This window comes from Monodelphis domestica, chromosome 6, assembly GCF_027887165.1.
Source record: "Monodelphis domestica isolate mMonDom1 chromosome 6, mMonDom1.pri, whole genome shotgun sequence".
Lineage (NCBI taxonomy): Eukaryota > Metazoa > Chordata > Mammalia > Didelphimorphia > Didelphidae > Monodelphis > Monodelphis domestica.
In genome coordinates this window covers 244,000,324-244,023,381 of record NC_077232.1, presented here as the reverse complement: position 1 = coordinate 244,023,381, position 23,058 = coordinate 244,000,324, and the positions used below count along the sequence as shown (strand labels likewise).

General features: G+C 34.7%; 1 protein-coding gene across 1 annotated transcript in view; it reads right to left on the bottom strand.

The window, feature by feature from the left end:
- Positions 1 to 23,058, bottom strand: part of NDST4 (N-deacetylase and N-sulfotransferase 4) — a 422,643-nt gene that overhangs the window by 66,107 nt on the left and 333,478 nt on the right. Inside the window, exon 7 of the mRNA XM_001362590.4 lies at positions 19,578 to 19,760. Within this exon, the coding sequence (XP_001362627.2) occupies positions 19,578 to 19,760 (183 nt within the window). The remainder of the gene's footprint in view (positions 1 to 19,577; positions 19,761 to 23,058) is intronic.

Here is a 23,058-nt window from a genome sequence, read left to right as displayed (position 1 = left end):
GTTTATTTGCTGGATCTGTGGGTTTGGAATATTCTGTCCAGAAGGGGCTTCTTCTCTGCTCTGCTGACTGACTAGATTAGACTCATGGCGTATTAATGAGCCCTTTGGTCAGATCTTCCCCAGTTGGCAGCAGAAGCTGAAGGTGTAGGTGTGGGCATGGAGGTTAAAGGGAGCTGTGCTTTCTGTCCTGTTATCAAGGTATTCTGTAGTGGTAGCAGCCTTCTGCCTGGGAACTTATTCAACAAGGCTCTCAGTGCAGTTTGTGGGGTAAGGTTGTTGGAGATTGAGCTTCCCTGTCCTCTGACGGGTTCTTATCTGCCCTATTGATAAGATTAAGTGAGGGTGGAGCTTACCTTAAGAGCTAGATGTGCTCTGAGGCCAAAACCTCAAAGTGGGGACAAGATGGAGAGTTTTGACTATGACTAGGCTACTTAGCACAGTAGGTTGGGGAGGGGTCTTGGGACCTTTCTTCTTCCTTTTCCTTAAACCTGAGAATTAAGGGTTTTTTTTTTTGCATACCTTTTAAGTTGAATCCAGAAGGAGAATCCCCCAGCTCTGTCCTATAGTTAGATTTGATTTTTTTGTTCCCTCAAAGCACTGTTTTTTTATTTGTGTGGAAGGGTTTTCACAAAGGTCTGGACTTTTGCTCCATCTAAGCAGCCATCTTGACTTCTCCAATAACTTTTTAAGAAACTGGGAACTACTTTTTACCAATTAGCAGATGGGGCCATTTACTGTCAGATATCTTTTTACATAGATATTCTGTTTCATTAAATAGATCATAAGCTCATTGAGGCCAGACTTGTTTCTTACCTTTCTTTGAAACCCAGGAAACTAGTGTTATTGTCTCTCCAAAAAAATTACTTCATCTTTACTTTGTCTACATGTTTTACATATCTGTGTACATATATGTGTACAAGGATATCTTGTACACTAGATTCTAAGATCTTAAGGGGCAGAATTTGTCTTATAAAATTTTTTGATGTTTTAGTCTTTGTATTAAAAATACTTTCTACTTAGCCTTGCATATACAACAATTGCTTTGCTTTCTAGTAAAAGTGTTTTTTTCTCAAAATGACATGTGTAAAGCACCCTCATTTTCTTATATCACTGCTTTACATAGTCCTCAATTAATGTAACTCATGGTAGAAAGTTGTTTTTGTTTTTGTTTTGTCTGAATCTTTGATTTCATCCACGGACAAACCTATTACTCCTCATGCAGTGTGAAGGTGATCTATGATTTCTTTCAATTGGTATTTTATTTTCTATCTTCAGAAGTTTGGGAAAGTTCTTTGCATTAAGATCTCAAGTTATTTTGTTTGTTTGTTTTTTGACATATGTTTTTCTCATAGATCTCTGATTCTTAGTTTTTTTTTTCCTATACATCCTATACTTGAGATACATATATTTTTCTTGGATGCTGAGCATATTTTTAAAACTATTGTTAGTTTTTCCTTCTATTCTTCTAGATTGTCTCTTCTGCATATTTTTATTCCCAATCTATTATTCTCTTTTTCATATCTTTGGTGTGACATGTCATCAAGGTGTCTAGATTTTACTCTCATTTTTTTACTGTGCAAGCCATAATTCTGCTCTCATAATTTTAATTTCTCTTTTAAACCATTCAAGAAAAATATGTTGTGGTTCCATGCTTTCCTCAAATTCTACAGAGCCCTTTCTAATTAAGTGCTGGATCAAATTCTTTTGTTTACAGTATTTTTTCATAAATGCCTAATGTTTATTATTTCTTCTCTTATTTCCTTCTCTTATTGTTTCCACTATTCATTTATCTGATCATGTTCAAGAGCTTTGAGTTTTGTTTTTCCTAAGATCTTTGATAACTTCAACCCACCATGCCTTTATTTCTCCTTTTGAGAGGGACAGAATTGGCCCCACTTTTCCCCTTAATCTTAGTGGAACTCTAAGGAACTGCCTAACTTGCAGTGGGTCTGGTCCAGTCCCCTCTTTTCCTCAGTTCTCTGCTCCATCAGAAAGCTACTGGTTGGTGTTGGTATTTTGGATTTGATGTCTTTAGTTTAGGTCAGTCTATGTGAAGAATCAAGAGTGGGGTAATGGTGGAGTTAGCTATTTTTCTAGTTTAGACATGCCCCATCTCTTTCCCTCTGTCCCTCAGCACTCTTGCACAGATATTTTTTCAGCATAGATAGTTGTCCACCCAGGAGATGGTTGTTTGACCGTGGAAAGTTTCTGCATCCTAACATGCTGCTATTATTTGGGGTGTCTGTCATGAGTAAATTTGAGCAACTCAGAGATGAGATATTCCTGGCAGTTGAAAGATGGAGGGGAGCCTGGGGTGTTGAATTGGGCATTGTCCTGAATTTACATGCTGTCTGTGGGTCCATCACTATAACAATGCTATTGGTAGTGCAGAATGTGGTTGGGGAGGGAAGCTGAGATGTCAATTCATTTTTTTAAAACCTTTAGTTGGATTCCAGCTTAATCTTTGCTTTATCTTTGACACATAATGTTTGTTTTTAGAAAGGTCGAGAGGTAGAGGTGGAAGGACCACAGAAAATGTCCAGGCCTCCATCTTCTTGATCATATAAACTGTAATTCATATCCAAGAAGGCTAGCAACTCATCTGTAAGTTTCTGAGAGCTGCTTGATGATACTACAAAATTAAATAATAAGTCTTCCCACATCGAAATTCACTCTAAGGAACTGAAAACTAGGTGGGAATTGAGTCTTTTTTTTAGGACTGAAGTTCAGTGATAATTAGATTGTATTCATGAGGGTGGGGTGAGGAAAGAGGTGACATTAGACAACCAGAACACATTTGCAATTGATTGGCAGAAAAAAGAAATCTATGACTTAAGCCACCATTTCTGAACAGCGGGGCATCTGACAGGCTTGAACAATCAGGCCAGGGAAGTAGTTCACTGTGAAGCAGTGAATAAATAATAATCAGACAATCTACATGCTAGAAAAGTATACTTAAAAGACATTTAAAAATACAATTAAAGGACCCTGCTATCCATAAGAAGTAAAGTCTATTTAAGCTATAATAATGAAAAAATAAAAACATCAAGTTTCAATTAGTTAAAATAACAAAATTATAAGATACATGATTAAATACTAAGAAGCTTTAAATAACAGTCATTTTGATGAGGGTTCCAAAACTGATGAGAAACAGAAGAAAATGTCTGGAACACCATTAGAAATAGGAGAGTTTAGTATTTAACTTATTTTACATTTTCTGCACAATTAGAGATTCACAGGATATTAAATATCAAACTGGAAGGAATCTTAAAGTCACATGAGTCCAGGTTCTTTGCTTTACTCTTTTTATTCTCCTAATGTGATCAGTAAACTGTGGCTTCTGATTAGATATTGTGTTCCTTTATTGTCAAAATTGTCATCTTTTTTTCAGGTTTTAAGCCTGAGTTGGAATGTGCCTTGAACTATACACCAGAGTGTAAGTAAATAACTCAGCAGTTCCCAGTAGTTTTCCTGCCTCTATCACTAAGTGGCTTTAGGTAAGGAGTTTTACATCTCTGTGCCTCTTCTGGGAAATTGTCAGGAAATATTAGAGTTATGTTGTCTACCTCACCAAAGTGACTAAGGGATCAATCAAAGGAAGGCATGAAAATTGAATTTATAGATCTTTTAGACATTAGGGTCATTTTAAAATGTCTTTCCCCCTTTAGCACCACATCTAATATATAACCAAGTCTTGCTTATTACTTCTTGACAATGGATCTTGATGCCATTTTTACAGCCATGAAGCCTAGTACATGACTTCTTCATATCACAGCTAAATTACTCTTAATAGTTTCCCACACGTTTCCCTTCCCTATTACAGTCTACAAAGGACTAGAAGAACAATCTTCAAATGTCTTATATAAATACATCACTCTTCCTCAGAAGATCACAGTGGTTCCCTCTTAAATAGCATTTCAGAATCCAAAATCTGCCTCTTGATTTTCAGAGTGCTTCATCATCTCTTTGACATGGCTTTAAAGTCCATCTCCAATCTGACTCCAATCTACTTTGTCAGAATTTTCTTAATCTGTTTCCCATCTAAAATTCTGCATTGCAAACAAATCGAACTATTCTCTGTGCCACCAGTACTGTGCCACTCTTTCCTAAGCCTATGCCTTTATATGCCAACCATGCTGTCTGGAATTAATCATTAAGCAAACATGGTCAAATATATGTTTATTAAATGATTACAGTGTGTACCAGGCATTGGAGATAGAAATATAAAACCAAAATATCCCCTACTCTCAAAGAAATCATATTTTAACATGGGGAAAAATGGGTACACATATAAATAGAAAGGAAGTTTATATAAGGAAAAGACAAGGTAGTTTCAGGATCAGTGAAGCCACTCGCAGCTGAGGAGTGTGTATTTTTTTTTTTATTCCAAATTCTGATCTTCACCTATTGATATAATTTCTGTTCCTCAATTAGAAAACTCAAGTGTTCTGACCCCACAGCTAATACTTTTGTTATTATCTGGGCAACATTAGAAGTAATGTAGAAAATGTAGCAGGTAAAGGTTAGGGAGAAAGATCATGTTTTATGCTTCTACTGACTACCTCTGTACTTAGTATCATGGGGAGTGTATGAGAAGTAGTTAATAAAAAAATAAATCCCCAGCTGGACAAAATACAATAGCAATAGAAATGTGAATAAGCAATATCTTCAGTGGTAAAAAAAAGATGAGGGCTGAAGGAGAAGGGAGTTGGAGGACATAAAGAACACTGTAACCAGAAATACTATAAGAGTGTAACAAATAGAAGTATAGTACTCATTTATTTTTTATTTTTTTACTGTATATTATTTTAAGGAAATATCCTTCTATTCCTATACTTTCTGGTGTTTTCAATAGGAATGGGTGTTGTATTTTGTCAAAGGCTTTTTCTGCGTCTATTGAGATAATCATGTGATTTTTGTTGGTTTGCTTGTTAATATGGTCAATTATGTGCATGGTTTTCCTAATATTGAACCAGCCCTGCATCCCTGGTATAAATCCTACTTGATCATGGTGGATGACCCTTCTGATCACTTGCCGGAGTCTTTTTGCTGGTATCCTATTTAAGATTTTTGCATCTATATTCATTAGGGAGATTGGTCTATAGTTTTCTTGCTCTATTTTTGACCTGCCTGGTTTGGGGATCTATGGTACTCATTTAAGAAACATAGATATTGAAAATTTGACTCAGAAAATTGACCAGTGTTGCCCTAAGCATGGACTAGGGAAAGGAGTGCCCTAATTCCAGAAGGCTAGTACTGGTTCTTTCAATACACATAGCTATCTAAATGGGAATGGACAGCTTGTTTCATGTTTTAACAAGACCTGGATTAAGCATCCCTTTTTAAAAATGTTATTTTTTTTCTTTTTAAAGGCAGTGACAGTTACTTTGAAGGTAGGAAGACTAGTTTCAAGTTACTTTTCTATTACAGACTAATTGTGTGTCTCTAAGTAAGTCACTTAACTTTTCAGTGTTCTCTGCAAGTATTTAAAATTATAAATTATGGAAAAGATGTTAATTTGTATTTATAGAGTTTCTTTTTTATCTGATAGACTGCTAGTCTAATGAAATCACAGATGTAGCCTTTATCCTATTTGTTTTTATTGAGTCAATATTCACCAAGCATGAGAAATAACAAGGGCATGGTAGACTGGACTCAGTTTGTGCTTCAGATATATACCAATCAGGGGTAAATTCCATACTCTCTCAGGTTACTTTCTAAGAGTCTGAATTACAAATGATTTGCTAATATGCATCATGCTTAGGAAATCTTGACCTTGAGAATTTGGCACACTGAAAAGAATCACCCTTCTCGGGGGAAAAGATCACCAAGCAATCTTCTGATCTCTAAACAAACTTCCTAACTGGGTCTGCCCACGTAAGAGATTCTTGTTTGGAAAATTCAGTTGTATCAAGTTTCAGGCTGAGTATGTTATTGTCATTATCAATGAATAGATATTCTGGTTTGCTATACTTCCTCTAAATGGAAATTATGATACTTTGGAAGTTCATCAGTGTTATTACCTTTAGCCTAAAGGTTTTAGGGTTGGTGTTCTTAATTTGGGCGTCTGTGGTTTTTTTTTTTTAATGTTTGGTCTCTTTATTTAATTATAATTGGTCTCTTTTGTAGTCCTCTATATTTTATTGAATGTATTTAAGAACATGATACTGAGAAGGTTCATAGTCTTCACTAGGCTGGCAAAAGGATCCATGACAGGAGAATAGATTAAGAACCTTTTCTTGAAGGGAACTGATACAACTGAATTCATAGACCTGAAAAATTAGAAACTAATTTTATGATTAAATAATTAAAATGATATTGCACAGAAGTTTGCAAAATCTAGTTAAGGGACATACACAGGTCCTTGAAACTGTTTTGGGGACTCCATGAGGGGAAAATTATTTTCATAAAAGTAGTCATTCATTTAAATTTCTAATGTGATAAATATATCAACCTCATTTAAATATTTTTAAAAAGGTCTTTGGGATTATGAATTATTTTGAACAATGTAAAGGTATTTTGAGACCGAAAAGTTCAAAGACCATTGATCTTAGCCTATTTAATCCCCTCTCCATCATTACCAATCAACTCAGCTATTAGAAGCAGAATCATAGAATCTCAAACCTGGAAGGACCATTGTAGTCCAACCAATAACTCAGCAGCATTACTGAAAAGTAGTCATTCCACTTTTGTCTGAAAACCATCAGTCTCTAAGGTAGCTCATTCTACTTTGTTTTTTTCCTATTACCAAGTTTTGTTTTGTTTTATTTTCTCCCTATATATATCAAACCAAAATTTGCCCTACTACAAATTCTACACCATGTTTCTTATTCTTTCCTCTGTAGCTAAGATAAACAATTCCTCTTCTTTAAGCCTTCTATAAAACACATTTCTCAGTGACTAAAGATGGCTACTATTCAAATGGTTATTATCCCCCCCTTTTAAATTTAGAATATTTTCCCAGAGTTACATGATTCACAATCCACATCCCCCTTCTCTTTTCTCCTCCCTCTTGAAGCTGACAAGCAGTTCCACTAGTTTATACATGTATCATTGTTCAAAACCTATTTCTATGTTATTCATATTTGCAAAAAGTGATCTTTTAACATTAAAGCCCTAATCATATCCCTACTGAACTACTTGATTGATCATATGTTTTTCTTCTGCATTTTTGCTCCCACAGTTCTTTCTCTGGATGTGGCTAGCACTCTTTCTCATATGTTCCTCTGGATTTTCCTGGATCATTGCATTGATTCTAGTAGAAAAGTCTATTACATTCAATGGTGCCATAATGTATCAGTCTCTGTGTACAATGTTTTCCTGGTTCTGCTCCTTTTGCCCTACATCAATTCCTGGAAGTCTTTCCAGTTCACATGGAATTCCTCCACTTTATTATTCCTTTCAGCACAATAATGTTCCATCACCATAAGGTACCACAATTTATTCAGTTATTCCCCAATTGATGGACACCCTATCATTTTCCAATTTTTTTGCCACCACAAAGAGCAAGACTTTAAATACTTTTGTACAACTCTTCTTCCTTATTATCTCTTTAGGGTACAAGCCCAGCATTGGCATGGATGGGTAAAAGGGCAAGAATTCTTTTAAAGCCCTTTGCGCAAAATTCCAAATAGCCCTCCAAAATGGTTGGACCAATTCACAACTCCACCAACAGGGTATTAGTGTCCCAATTTTACCACATCTCCTCCAACATTTATCATTTTCCTTTACTACCATATTGGTAGCTGGTTATTATTTCATGGAATAATGAGAATGTGTTCCCTGTTTTGGAATACCCTATAGCATTCTTTCTGTTCTTCAAGGACCACTTCAAGGTCTAGTTCTACCATGTAACCTTCACACTGAATCCTCCATTTTTTATTTTCTACTGTAGTAGATCATTATTGCACAGATGAGAACATCATTGCTTATTTAATTATAAACAAGTATTTGTTTTTACCTGGCCACCTTCCTAAGAATAAAAGACCATGTCATGTAGTTCTTTTATGTTATCCACACTGCTTGTATAGAGGATTCTTCATAAATATTTATTGATTGACATGTACTATATAGCTTTGAGCAAGTCATGTAACCTTTATTATCTTAGTTTCTTCATTTGTAAAATGGTGGGATTGGATTGGTTAGCTTTACAATCCCTTTATTCATCATAATCCTAACATCCTGTGTTTTTTATAACAAAATTAACTAATATAAAGTATCAGTCCATTTTAATTTCATAGATTTTTTGCCTGTGTACACAGACTACATGGAAGAATCCTAATAGAGATGAGTGGTGCTCTTTACTGCTGATTTAAGGGAGTGATTTTTCTTCCTGGTTTAAGAGGCCACCATGTTGTAGTGGGAAAGGGCTGGCTTTGGGGTCATAGGACTGAGTTTAAAATCCAACTTTTTCATTTACTTCTTGCATCACCTTGGTCTGGTTCCTACTGGGTCTGTTTCCTCATTTATGGGTACAAGGAAGGGAAGGGTTGGCCTTGATGGCCCTTTTCAGCTCTAAATCTATGATCCTACAATTCATTCTGACCCTTTGGAAAAGTCTGATGGATCATGGCTTGGAAAAAGAACTTGTCGATTGAACAATATTATAAACCTGAATATAGGTATGTTTTATTTGTAAGACAACCATAGTATAATGCCTAGAGAACTGGGATTTAAGAAAGAGAAGTCCTGCCTCTGAAATTCACTGGATAGGTCACTATTGACAGATTACTTAGCTTCTCAGTATTCCATGTATTGCTTTAATATGATCAAGATGATACATTTCAGGGACTTGTGATGATCTGAATCAGTAAAAGAAATTTCTTCCTCTGGAGTTTTCTATACTTGTCAAATCAGTTACATTTATTTCATAACAATGTATAGGTACACATACAGCAGTATTTATTCAATCATTCAAAGAATGTTAATGTAAGACAAAAAAGTCAACATTTTGTTTATATGTTTGTCATTTCAAGCTGTCTTTGAGATACCATTTGTCCTGTGTGGACTAAAGCATAAACAATAGTAATAGAAAACACCTAAATTCAGAGGTGTGTTGACACATGTTTGACAACTGTCTCTTCACCCCCCAAAATGTATACAATATAAAATTAACTTTTAAGTTTAATCTATATTATTTACATTTTCATTATTACTTTCTTAAGTTCTAAAAATCAGCAAAATGATAAAATAAAGCCCCAATTTGTAGCATCTCCTAATTTCTAAGGTGTAAATTTAATAATTGATTCTGTTTATCTTTAATTGGCTCCAGTCATCCCTGCCTACTGGCAACTGGCAAACTATTATTCAATTTCCTACTTCTTTATTTCTGGAGTATGAAGTATGAAGTATGAAAAAGGCAGAATGAGGCTTTCTTTACTTATTTCCCTGACTAAAATGGCAGTCAGGAAGACATATCCTATTTGGAAAATTCATAGATAGTAAATCTAACTATGGATGACTTCTGAGAATGAACTAATGTAAAGCAGCTAGGTGATTCAATGAATAGAAAATGGGATTTCGATTTAGGGAGATTTGATTCAGATGCAGGTCTAAACACTAGCATTGTGATCTTTGAGCAAACCACTTCACCTTTCTTGGCCTCAGTTTCCTTATCTGTAATTTGGATTTTAATAATAGCACCCTCTTGCCAGGATTACTCTGAGAATCAAAGGAGACAGCTGCCAATCTTGAAGCACCATTGCCCAGCAGTTGCTATTGTTGACTGCTGGACAACTTAAGAATACTGATAAATCAATGTAGAATAAATCTGAAGTTCCAACTGCTCCAGTAATGTGTTGGATGAAACTAAAAACAGAGAAAACTCAAACTGCATGTTTTCTATTGAAATGAATTATCTATTAGAAAAATTTTGAAAGTCTATTAAAAATCCTTAATAGATCAAGAGGACCTGATAAAATCAGCATAAGCTGCCCATGCACATAAGGGAGAACTGAAGATGCCCAGTGATTAGAGGGGTGGTTGTATACATACAATTAGTATTTGTTATCTTAGTAAACTTTGAAAGAAATCCGATTATTGTTATACTTACTCAAAGTTGGTGTTGGGCCAGATATTCATATTACACTTTCAGATTAGGTGACAAAGCAGCTTCAAATATATGGTAGTTGGTGCTAATTAAAATTTACATAAGTCACCAAGAGAAATAAAAGCAAAAGAGTTGAAGGGTATTCTTGGGCACCTTTCCTTTCTATTTGTGGTAATATAAAAAAAGCAAAAGTGTGAATTGAAAACCTAAAGAAAAATAACAATTAACTCACTCCTTTCCCCAAAAAAACCTTTGTCAAGGAGAAGTTGCTTTTATGCTTAAATGGGAGGGGAATCAACTGAGACACTAAACTGAAGGACCCTTTTGCCTACACTGTTGGTGATATAAATGTGTAAGGTAGTAAAGGAAATAATTTACCATCATGATAAGTTAATGATTTTTCATCATTTGTAAAAATAGATCTAACTTCTGAAAAAAATCAATGATAACATTAACATGTATAGTCATTATAAAGACATGTGAAAATATATACTACATGCCCCAACATATATGCATGTATATGGGTACAATATTTACTATAGAACAGACAATTAACCTGTGGATGGAATAATTGGTGTGGATTCAGGAAGATCTAAATTAAAATCTGGCTTCAGACACTTAGTAGTTTTGTGATCCTGGGCAAGTCACTTAACTTCTGCTTGCCTCTGTTTTCTCATCTATAAAATGATAGTAATAATAACACCTACTTCCAATTTACAGATCAATTATATTATATTTCTATATATCTATAAATATACATTTATGTATTATAATCATATATTATTTCTATTATATATCACATAAATACTTGTAAAGCACTTAGCACATTTTCTAATAAATAAGCACTAAATATATGTTAGTTATAATTATTGCTATTCCTGTAATTTAGCGAGAAGTGATAGGGAATGTGCTCTAACAAAGGGTTTATGTTTCTGCTTTGAAACTTATGGTCTTAGAGTTAAGATAACCCAGAGAAATGAGAGAGCTGCCCCCAAGACTATTCATAACAGAATCATTTAAAAGGAAATAATAGCCAGAAAAAAACAAAACAAAACAAAAACAATAAAAATACTTCATCCTGATCAATATATGTTTGCCTTTCTTGAATAATAATACTGTATACATATTTTTAATTTTAAAAAAATCAGTGGGTCTTCATGTAGGGCTAAACAGATTAAGTTGTAGACATGTCCTTGACTATTACTACATCTTAAGAGATTGGAAATTTGAGAAATTCAATGAAACATAGAAGGCATATAAACTGATGCAGATTGAAGCAAGCAGAATCGGGAGAAGAATATACACAATGACTATAATTGTGTAAGTGGAAAGAACAAAAAATGAAATTGAAGGCTGGGTAATTGTAGTGAGCTGTACTGGCCTTGGAGAAGGGAGGAAGAAATGTACACTTGCCTTTTTTGATTGCAGAAGTGAGGGGCTTAAGGTGTGAAATGGTATATATATCTATATAGATAATATAGATTTAGATATGCTTTTAGCATGGTCCATGTGTTAGTTTATTTTGTTATACTTTTTTTCCCTTTGTTATAATGGAGGGCTCACATTGGGAGCTAGATGTGATTATATCTGGAAATGACAGTGATTTTAAAAAGACATTAAAAGAATAAAAGGTCTTCAGAAATGTCTCTGAACAATGTCTCCCTTCCTGCCTGAAGTACCCTCTCTTAGCATGTCTCTTTTCGAAGGCATGGCCATTTTCTTTTTCAAAAACTCTCTTTTTTATTAAGCTATTAAATTAAATTAAAGCTACTATTAAATTAAATATTTAATAATATTTATTATTTTATTATAATTTATTAAATTATAATTGGGGACATTTATAAATTTATATTTTATTTATATATATTTATTTATATATTATATATATATATATAATATAATTTATAAATTTCCCCAATTTCAGTTGATTTTGATGACTTCCTAAGGACTCATGCATTCATGGATGTAGCATTATATTTTATATAAAATAAATATACAGATATAAACATACATTTCTATGTGTGTTTATAGACATAATGCCTGCATATACACATGCATATGTATCCATGATCATATTGTTGTACATATACACATATGTACACACACATATGTGCATAAATACATATATATTTATCTGTGTTTTAGGTGTGGGCAGTCATATTCCTTTCATTATATGAGAATAGCCTGCCTTCTAAAATAGCTTATAAACCTTCCAGGAGGCCCTTTCCAACCATGTCTTCAATTTCTTTTATATTTATTTCTTGCCTCTAACACTGAGTGTTGTACCCAAGATACACATTGTTGTTACCTGCAGTCACCACTGGCTATTGACTCACTGTCTCTTTTAGGAATACCTTAAACGCAGAGAGGGTCAAGATTTAGCTCTGTGGCTAATTCCCTTTGATTATCCATAATAGATTTAAAAGCAAAATATAATTAATTTGTTCCTCGCTATTTAAAAATGGGAGTCATTTCTTAAGATTCCAGACACAGACGGATGATAAGAATAGATTTCTCACCACTCATTTATTCATTTACAAATTTTATGTGGCTTAACAATACCTCATCTGGGTAGAATTATATAGTGCCTGGAAGAAAGAAAAAAAATCCCTACATTTCTAGATCCTCAGCAAGTAAGGCAACCAGTTCAACAAACTTATTAAACACATAATACACAACAGGTACTGTGCTAGGTGCTGGAAAGACAGACTTTGTCCTCAAAGGGTTTACATTCTAATGGAACCCATGCTGGTGATGCAGTGGATAGAGCACTGTACTTAGAATCAGGAAAACTGGAGTTCAAATTCTGCCTCAGACACTGCCTAACTGTGTGACTGTGCAAGTTTGTTTGCTTCAAGATTTTTTTTTTAATTGACAATGGAGATAATGAAAGCAACTACCTCCCACAGATAATATTTGGAAAACACTCAGTACAGAAGTTGGCATGCAGTAAGCAATATTATAAATGCTTATTCTCCCAATTTTGCAGGTGAGAAAAATGAGGCTCAGAGACTATTAAATGGCTTGGTCTATTTGTCTGTCTGTCTGTCCCTCTCTCTTCTCTCTTCTCTCTCTCTCTCTCTCTCTCTCTCTCTCTCTCTCTCTCTCTCTCTCTCTCTCTCTCTCTCTGTCTCTCTCTCTCTCTCTCTCTCTCTCTCTCTCTCTCTCTCTCTCTCTCTCTCTCTCTCTCTCTCTCTCTCTCTCTCTCTCTCTTTCTCTCTCTCTCTCTCTCTCTTTCTCTGTCTCTCATTCTCTGTCTCTGTTTCTGTCTCTATCTCTCATTCTTTGTCTCTTTCTCTTTCTCTGTCTCTCCTCTCTCTCTCTCTCTCTCTCTCTCTCTCTCTCTCTCTCTCTCTCTGTCTCTGTCTCTCTTTCTCTCTCTCTCTTTCTCTGTCTCTCATTCTCTGTCTCTGTCTCTGTTTCTGTCTCTATCTCTCATTCTTTGTCTCTCTCTTTCTCTGTCTCTCCCTCTCTGTCTCTCATTCTCTGCCTCTCATTATTCTCTCTATTTCTATCTCTGTATCTTTTATCTCTATCTTTCTTTTTTCTATTTCTGTCTATTTCTCTCTCCCTCTCTTGCTCTCTCTCTCTCATTCTCTCTCTCTCTGTGTCTGTCTGTCTCTCTTAAACCCTCATTTAGTTTCCTCTAAGCATAATCTCTTAAGAAACATAAATTCACAGGACTATGGATTTATAGCTGGAAGGAGACTCAGGAGCCATCTAGACAAATCTCTGACTTAGTGGTTGAATGAATTGAGGTCCAAAGAGGGTGACTTGTCCAAAGTCACCCAAGAAATGTGTTCACAGAATCTATCATTTTGTATTAGCCTCAAATCAAGTGCCAATACCCCATAAGAGCTCTATCCTGATATTTATATTCCTAGAATTTTCCTCTGCAAGTAATGATATATATTTCATGTTCCTTTATAGAAGTTTGCTTAAGTAGAAGCTGGCAAAGAAGGCATATAGGTTAGTAATTATTGATATTTTCTATCCCTGTACCATTCGAGGGCAATGTATCATCCATGTGTTCACTATTTTAAGAATTGATCTCTTATTGCTCTCACAGTTGTGTCCACTCCACCATGGAACACCTGAGTGTATCCTTTGTTTAATCCACTTGTGGATAGGGTCATAGGAACATGGAATCATAGGCATAGAGCTAGATGGGAGCGACCTATTGACTTACAGTGAGGAAAGTAAAGCACAAGGACCATTAAGGGACATATTCAAAGTCACAGAGGTTGCTACATTTTAAATTTTAGTTCCATTTTTCCTTTTCACATAGCATATTAGGACCTATGACTCCAAGTGTGGTGACTCCACTATCATTGATAAAGAAAAGTCAATTATAAATATTTCTATAGCTTTTAAATTTTTTCTTTAATCTGCTAATTCTTCTTTCATTTCCATCTTTAAATGCCTTATGAATCAGGGAGCTTCATTGAGTATTTTAGCCATCTTTTCCTAACTTCCTTTTCTTTTTACTACTTATTGCTCTTTCATCTGGGAATTTTGCTCATAATCTTGTACCATTTTGTAACATAAGATTTTAGAAATAGGCTTAGATGCTAAACCAGGATTGCCTTGGCTACCATGTCTCTGCTTGGCAGGGCTTTTGCTACCTTTTCCTGCTATTTGCAGGCTCTTTTTACTATTAATTGTCTCCCTCTGAGGCAATTACTTCATATCACTGTATTACTATATTTCTGCTTATTTCACTATGATTCTGTATTTTTTTTAAACCCTCACCTTCCGTCTTGGAGTCAATACTGTGTATTGGCTCCAAACCCTCACCTTCCGTCTTGGAGTCAATACTGTGTATTGGCTCCAAGGCAGAAGAGTGGTAAGGGCTACGCAATGGGGGTCAAGTGACTTGCCCAAGGTCACACAGCTAGGAAGTGGCTGAGGCCAGATTTGAACCTAGGAACTCCCGTCTCTAGGACTGGCTCTTAATCCACTGAGCTACCCAGCTGCCCCTTATGATGCTGTATTTTATTATATGGAGGTAGCCTTGGGTAGAAAAATAGCATTCGAATTGGAGTCAGAAAGGCTTGGTTCAAATCTTGTTTCTCACGTTAACTAGCTGTGTGACAATGGTTAAGTCACAATCTCTTCAAGCCTCGGTCTCCTCATTTGTAATAATAATAATAATGTATAAACATCACAGTACTGTCATGGAGATTAAATAAGATCCTATATATATGTGTGTGTATATATATAAATAAATCTCACTTGATTATATTACATATATAAATCGATATATACTCTGATATGTGTGTATATGTATACAAGCATACATACACGTCTCCTTTGAATACTTTAAAGCACAATATGAATGCAAGTTATTATCATTATTGAATCTGGGTTGCAATTTATACAAGTAATGAAGCCCATGAAATGGATGCATTATTCAAATTTATACCATATATTTCCATTGGGCTGGAACCAGTTACCTTATTTTACATAATTATAACTTCAAATAATTTGAATCTGAATGCATGCAACCACTTCAGGGGATTCATTATTTGCGTTAATTGGGACCTAGTTGTATTATAAAGCCACATTCCAATAAATGCAAAATTACAGAGTGCAACCTGAATGCTTAGTGATAAGTAAGTGCAAAAGTGACAAATGATTTATCTTACACCAAATATTTGTTGTCCCTCTTCTATCAACAGTCTCTTTGGTTAAGTTATTTAGCTTCACTGTTTATTAATGTGTTTATCCTGAAACTATAGGGAAAAACTAAGATTTTTTAAATCACTAATAATCTGAAACATTTGGATAATATAGTGGATAATATACTGGACTTAAAGGGGGCAGCTGGGTAATTCAGTAAGTTGAGAGCTAGGTCTAGAGACCTGAGGTCCTGGGTTTAAGTACTACCTCAGATATTTGCTAGCTGCATGACTGTGGGCAAGTCACTTAACCCCCATTGCCTAGCCCTTACTGCTCTTCTATCTTGGAACCAATGCACAATATTGATTCTAAGATGGAAAGTAAGGATTATTTAAAGACAAACAAATAAGAAAAAAAAACACTGGACTTTGAGTCAAGAAGACCTCTGTCCAAATCTATCTGCAGATATTTATCAACTGTGTGACTCTGAGCAAGTAACTTAACCTCTGTTACCTCAGTTTCTTGAATTATAAAATATCAATAATTATAGAACCAATGTTCCAGTCACATCCCAGCCAAGTCCCTTGACCTTCTTTATCTTGGTTTCCTCATCATCAATGAGCTAGAGAAGGAAAGCATTCCATAAAAAGGTAGACCGAGATATATTCTCTCTGAGCAAGGTAAAATAGTTAACAATGAGTTACTTTGAGTATCAAATGAAATCATATTTGTAAAACTAGTATAATGCTTTGTACATAATAGACAATAAATGCTTGATCCTTTCCCTCCATTCTATGACTATTCATCTATCCATCAATTCATCCAACTTTCTCTCTCTCTTTCTCTCTCTCTCTCTCTCTCTCCATTTATCAAATCTGACCTTATATATTTACTACCTTTGTGACCTTGGGCAAGTCACTTGACCTTCTTTGACTCAGTTTCCTCATTGTAAAATGAGCAAGAGAAGGAAATGGCAAAGCACTCCACAAAAATGTAGAATGAGAGATGTCCTCTCTGAGCAAAGTAACCTTTATTAATAGGGCACCAAATCTATTAATAAAAGGGTCAATGAATTGCCTCAGTTTCTAACCAGAGCTAGAAACTTTTGCTCAAGCAAAAGGACAGCTCCTTTTTTTCATAGGTTTTTTAGGAGCACGGAACAAAGAACAGAACAGGGTAAGTAACATTATGAGTTGAGGACAACATGATTGTTTATATAGCTGGAAACATGGGAACAATATAATTGCCTAGAGGTAGGAAATAAACAACCCCCTCCTTCCCTCTTGAGACTGAAAAATGTTCATGATTTGAGTCCATCTGCAAGGTCATACTCCTTTAGCTAGACAGTCTTGAAGGATAGCTTGTTGGTGTAAAGATACAAGAGCAGAGGACCTTGAGTCCACATGCATCCCCCCAAAACATCTGAATCTCCTGAGGCAAGAATAGAAGAGCAATTATCAAGAGAACCAATATTCGAAACCTAACATTATAGTTCAGCTGCATTTTGAAGTAAATTCAAGATACACAGAACCATAATTTAAGCAACTAAAGGACAAAATTAATTGATTGTAAATAAGATCAATGAAAAATGATACAGAATCAATTTTAATCTTCTTTCTAGAAAATCCTAAATGGGGTTACAGAGAGTCAAGACACAAAAGCAAATAACTCGATAAAACAATAAACATTTAAAGAATTGCACTGGGCATTGTATTAATGATCATTAATTGATTAATCAAACATATATCACACAAATGCCATATACTAATGATCAAGGTATTGATAGAAGTCTGTTTTAAACTCAATTTTCATTTTGTGCTAAAATGGACTAAAAAGACATTTTCACTAAGAAATGATAAGGTCTATGAAAGCAGGAATCACCTTTTCAAGTTATCCTAGGTGTAATGCTTTGCATTTATGAGAAAATTGATTCCTGGTTGGTATAACTGATGGGAAGTATCATATCATGGGGATAATGGCAAATAGATTGCACTAATGATTATGATAATATGATAATAATTTATGGCAATAATCATTAATAGGAATGATAATCATGTTTTGTCAGATAAAGGAGGCATGAGTTTATACCTTTACTTTGCTACCTATTTAATCAGTGACTTGGTTGTATCTTTATATCATATCCATTACTTAAAGTGTATCCTCAGACTCTGTCCCGGACCCTTCCCCCTCTATATTCTTTTTATACTCACCCAACTATTCAATAACTTCCAGTGGTTCTTTCTAATCTCTAGGATCTAGCATAAAGTCCTTTGCCGATCTTATAAAACTCTTCCCAATCTGGCCCCCTTCCTGACTTCCTAATATTTTGTTCTTTATTCTCCTCACTAAACAGGTTTTGTCCCATACTTAGAATTTGTTGTTCAATCTTTTCAGTTGTGACTGATTCTTCATGATCCCATGTGGGTTTTCTTGGCAGAGATACTGGAGGGGTATAAAATCAGCCATACAAAATCTCTTGCTACCTTTAAGACTCCACCACTTGGTTTTTCTCATTCTCCCAGTTGATAATATATTCCCCCCTGAGGCTACCTTTCGTTGACTCTGTATTTACTTAATATATACTGATCTATGGACATGGTGCCTCTCCCATTACAATGTGAATTCCTTAAGAGAAGGGGATTTTTTTTTGAGGGAGGAGAATTCCAGGTTTTCAGATCAGTGTCTAACTCATAATAGCCATTTAATAAGTATTTGTTGATTTATTTATCAGTCATTTAACCTCTATGGACCTCAGTTTTCCCATATGTATAAGATTGCTTTAAACTTTAAATCCATGTTTTTATGAATAATGACAATAGTAATAATTATCATTTTTGTAGCATTTTAAATTTTACAAATAAACCCACTACTGTTTGTTCTTGGCTTTAGGGTATGATTGTACATTCCCCAAAACCATTCCATCTTTAGACCACAGCCACATTCATTGGTTGTTCTCTATATCTGGAAAACTATCCCTTCTTATTCTGCTTCTTGGATTCCTTCAAGTCTCAACTAAAATTCCATCTAAGAGAAGCCTTTCCTGGTACCCCTTAATGTGAGTGCCTTCCCTCTATTGATTTTTCCCCAAATTATTGTACATACATGTGTGTATATGTATTTTATTGTTTTGTACATAGTTATTTCCTCCATTAGACTGTGATCTTGAAAGCAGGACTTCTGTCTTCCTCTTATCCTTGGTATTTCCATAATTCTTGACATGTGCTAGGTGTTTAATGAATAAATAATAAATAACATAAAAAATAAATGCTTACTGACTAATTAAATGACTCTGAAAGAAAGAAACTCTAAAATGGTCCATTCATAGTGACTGCACACTAATGAGAATACTTCTTCTGTACTGACTGCTAAATGGGGGAAACTCCCAATCTGCTCTTTTGCAAGTATCTTGTTGATTCTATCAATTAATATCATCCAATGAATCAAGAACATTAAAGCAGGTGAGCTGTCTCCCAGATAAACTGTAAAGTCAACAATAGATATAGTTTAGTCAAGCAGTTTCTGTGAGGAAGAATACCATTTACTAAGTCTAACTACAAAGTGTGGGTATAATCTTATAGCTGAGAAATTTCTCTATTTTTGATGAGTATTTCTATTTCATTTATTTATATTTGAAGAAAACTAGACATATGATAAAGACACTAAGTGCCAAGTGCCACAGGGATAGAGTTGCCATTGATTAGTGTTTTTGGAAGGCTCCCTCCACTTCTCCTTAGTTTGGAGAATATGGCGACTCTTTCTTGTTATTCTCCCAGAATACTGCCTGCCCGGAGGGATTCCAACTATTTCATGGCTTTATTTTGCTTATCACATATGAAAGCCACACTGACTGTCAAGCAAGAAGATGAAATTTGACTAAAAGAAAGATTTCCAGCGAAACATTTGTTACCTGCCAGAGAGGATCTTTCTGCTCTGGGAAGAGCTCAAAGTACTTGTGAGCCAGCTGCACTGGAGGCAGAGTCTGCAGTCTCAGGTTAGTCCAGCTTTGCACAAAGTTGGCCAAGTTCACAAATGTATATAACCCCAGGCGGTCATTCCCGTAGTTGGACAAATGGGTCATGAATATGCTGATCTGAAAGAAAATTTCAAAGATCAGAAAATATTAGATGTTTAAATCCCCAGAGGCAGCAGGAAATTCTCTTGAGAGATTATATTTTGTGATTCCTTGGGGAAGGAGGCAGATTACTAATAGCAGGTTCTGGAATAAGAAAATTTGAATTCTATTGCCAGCTTGATCTATTACTTATGACACTAAAAATTCTGTAAATCTATATAGTTTTTCTCATTTGTTTAAGGGTATTGTGATATCCTTCATATTGATCTGATTGATTTTAGAAGAAATTCCATCATCAAAGAATCCTTTTCAAAACAAGGGAAGCTTCAGTTTCACCTGTCTTTTGGACAGGGATAACTAATCTAGATTCTCCCTAACAGACCATAGAGGAAAAATCACCAGCTTTGGATTTAAAGAACCTAGTTGGAAATTTTAGCTGTCATACTAGGTGACCTTGAACAAATATCATAATCTCCTCCAGCCTTAGTTTCCTTATATGTAAAATGAGGAAACTGTACTAGATGTCCTCTGAGTTGTCTTTTAGCTAAAGAACTCTGATGTCATGTATATAAGAGGAGTCTAGAACTGGACCTGTCTCTGGAGAGAGTAGAATGCAGCCTCCTGTGTAATTTGCTTTTGTTAAGCCTCTGGCATATTTGCCATATAATCTCATTTTTCCTGAAGAAAAAGGAATATTTTTCATTTTAAAATCTTCAAAATTAAATTTGGAATTTGCCTCAAACTAGTTACATTTCAGACAAGCACAATAATATAGTCTCTGATATATTTAGTATCCTCTTTCAATCACTCATACCTCATAATTCAGAATTTTGTACTAGTTACTGGTCCTGTTACTCAGGCTTTCTTGAACAAAGGCTTGAACAAAGATGGAATTCATTCAATGAAAGCTACTCAATATAATGTTCCCCCCTCTGAAAATCTGCTACAATTTTATGTGCAACATAATGGCATCAGGGAGTTGTTTAAATTTATGAATTTTTAAATTATAAGAAATTTTATAAACAAAACAGAGCTTTGAATTAGAAATAAGAGACTTATAGGGATTAACATGAAATATATGATGCTGATCTAAATTATAATTATAATTCTTAACATGCAACTTTTCAATTATTTTCTGTGTTTTTTTCTTTCAGCTTAAATCATTTTATATATAAACCCTGGTTATTTTCCTCAACCCTGAGATATTTAGAATCATGAATATTTTATAGTAACCTAAATGTTTCTATGAGTAAAGAGTTTTTGGTCCATGGTGGGGGGGGGGAGTTGATATGAGAAAAATAACCAGATGTTATAGAAAAATGTGATGCCTGTGATTGATTACATGCAGAGTGAATTTATATATAGAAGGTATAGACTCTATGAAAATGATTTCATTTTAAAAAAACAACTACCAAATCATGTGACTATTCTAATGAGATTTTTAAGTTTCTCTTGAAATTTTGCCACGAGGTTACAATTATTGAGCTTTCAATAAGATCTATGGCCCCAAACATATTTCATCCATGATATGGATTCACTCATAAAAGGGACTGAGTTGTTAAATGCCAAAACCCAAACACAAGAAATATACTAAAGTTAAACTTGAGTTATACCACAGCAATTAAGCAAATCATTGATTTATTTTTACTTTATTCATAGAAAACATCATCAAATTAAGTGGAGAACTATTTACTAAGTGCTTGCAATGTGCCAGGATCTTTGTGGAAAGGCTATATTTTTCTGGAAGCTTTATACTGAACCACTTAGGCAGATTCATGGGCAAGAGAATCATTAAAAGTAATGGGAGCAACTTACTTTTCCACATCAGTATGAAACAATATATTTTTTATCTTTTAAGTGAAATCCTGCATTGTTGATACCACCACCCCAAAGAGTTGTTTTGTTTTTTAATATCTGAACCAGGAGTGTCTTTCTCATAACCCTCACCATCCTTTCAAGCATAGTTGGGGGAGGGAAGGGGAAAACCTGCTTTTTTTTAAAGTGTTATCTTGGCAACATATATTTTTCCATTTTAAAATTGACATGGTGGAAGATAAATTATTTCTGGAAGCTTAAATAAAAACTTTCAAGACCATATAAAATTATGGTATCCCAAAGAGACTATCACGGATAGACTGCAAATTTCTCCTAGAAGGTATTATCACTCTTATCTTATTTCCAGGCCATTTTCTCCCTGTGGCATAATCATAGATTCGTATTCTAAAGGTTAAAAAGTGAGTAGCTTTTTGCGTAGAATAATTTTAAACAAATGGTTAGACAGAAAGATAAATTCCTTTTGTTAATTGAAATCTACAGAACACTATAGGAAAACACTTGATCTATTCAGGATCTGTATGATACTATCTTTTAAAATGTTGGCCAATCATTAGCTACCCTTTTTTTTTCATTAAGTTAATTTCATAGTTTCCAGAACATAGCATGATAGCAATAGTTGGTAATTGGCATTGTCATCATGAGAACTCCTATGTAGTTACCCAAAATAATATGCAGCTGATATCAGCAAGTATGCATTTAACTCATCACTACTATAATTAAAAACAGGCCATTCTAAGCAGTGGGTTTGGGGATAATTATAATGCCCTAGGAATGAAGATATCGTAAGACACCAGACCACAAGCTGAATCACTGAAAGCCTGCCAAAGGTAATAATGTCCTAGAAATCTACTCCGTTGTGATGGCATTGTGACTTTAAAATTGATTGTTTGATGATTGTATGGAGTGCTGAAGGCTGACCAAAGAACAAACTAAAAAGTACTTCACATTCGTCTTCGGAAAATTATTTTTATAGCCTAGACAGAAAGATGCTATCATTTCATGAGAATGGTCTTATGGCTCTCTTTAAAGAGTCTGGTTCAAACTTTCTAAATGTGTCATTTTTTTAGATAGGAATTTCCTTAGAGAAATAAGCTTGGCTGTATCAAAGAAAATAGTAGAAATGGTACAGTTGGAGTTGGAGATCAACGTGTGAAAGGAGGATAAGAATATTGAAATTTTACATGGCTTTAAGAAGAGCCATACTCTTAGGATATTAGAATATTAGAACATTAGAATATCCCGTCACTGAATTAAAAAAAAATCGATGGTCACATAATTGCAATCACTGTCATATATCACTGCAATGGGGTGGCATGTGTCTGTGTCTGTCAGGAAAAATTAATGCAAGTACATTGGTGAATTGACGACACTTTGAGAAAAAAAATCTGCAAACACAGCTTAACTGTGCACACATGGTTTGCTAAAAGCATCTAATTTGCAGACAGAGCATTTTAGTTTGTCTGGCTAGACAAATGGATTC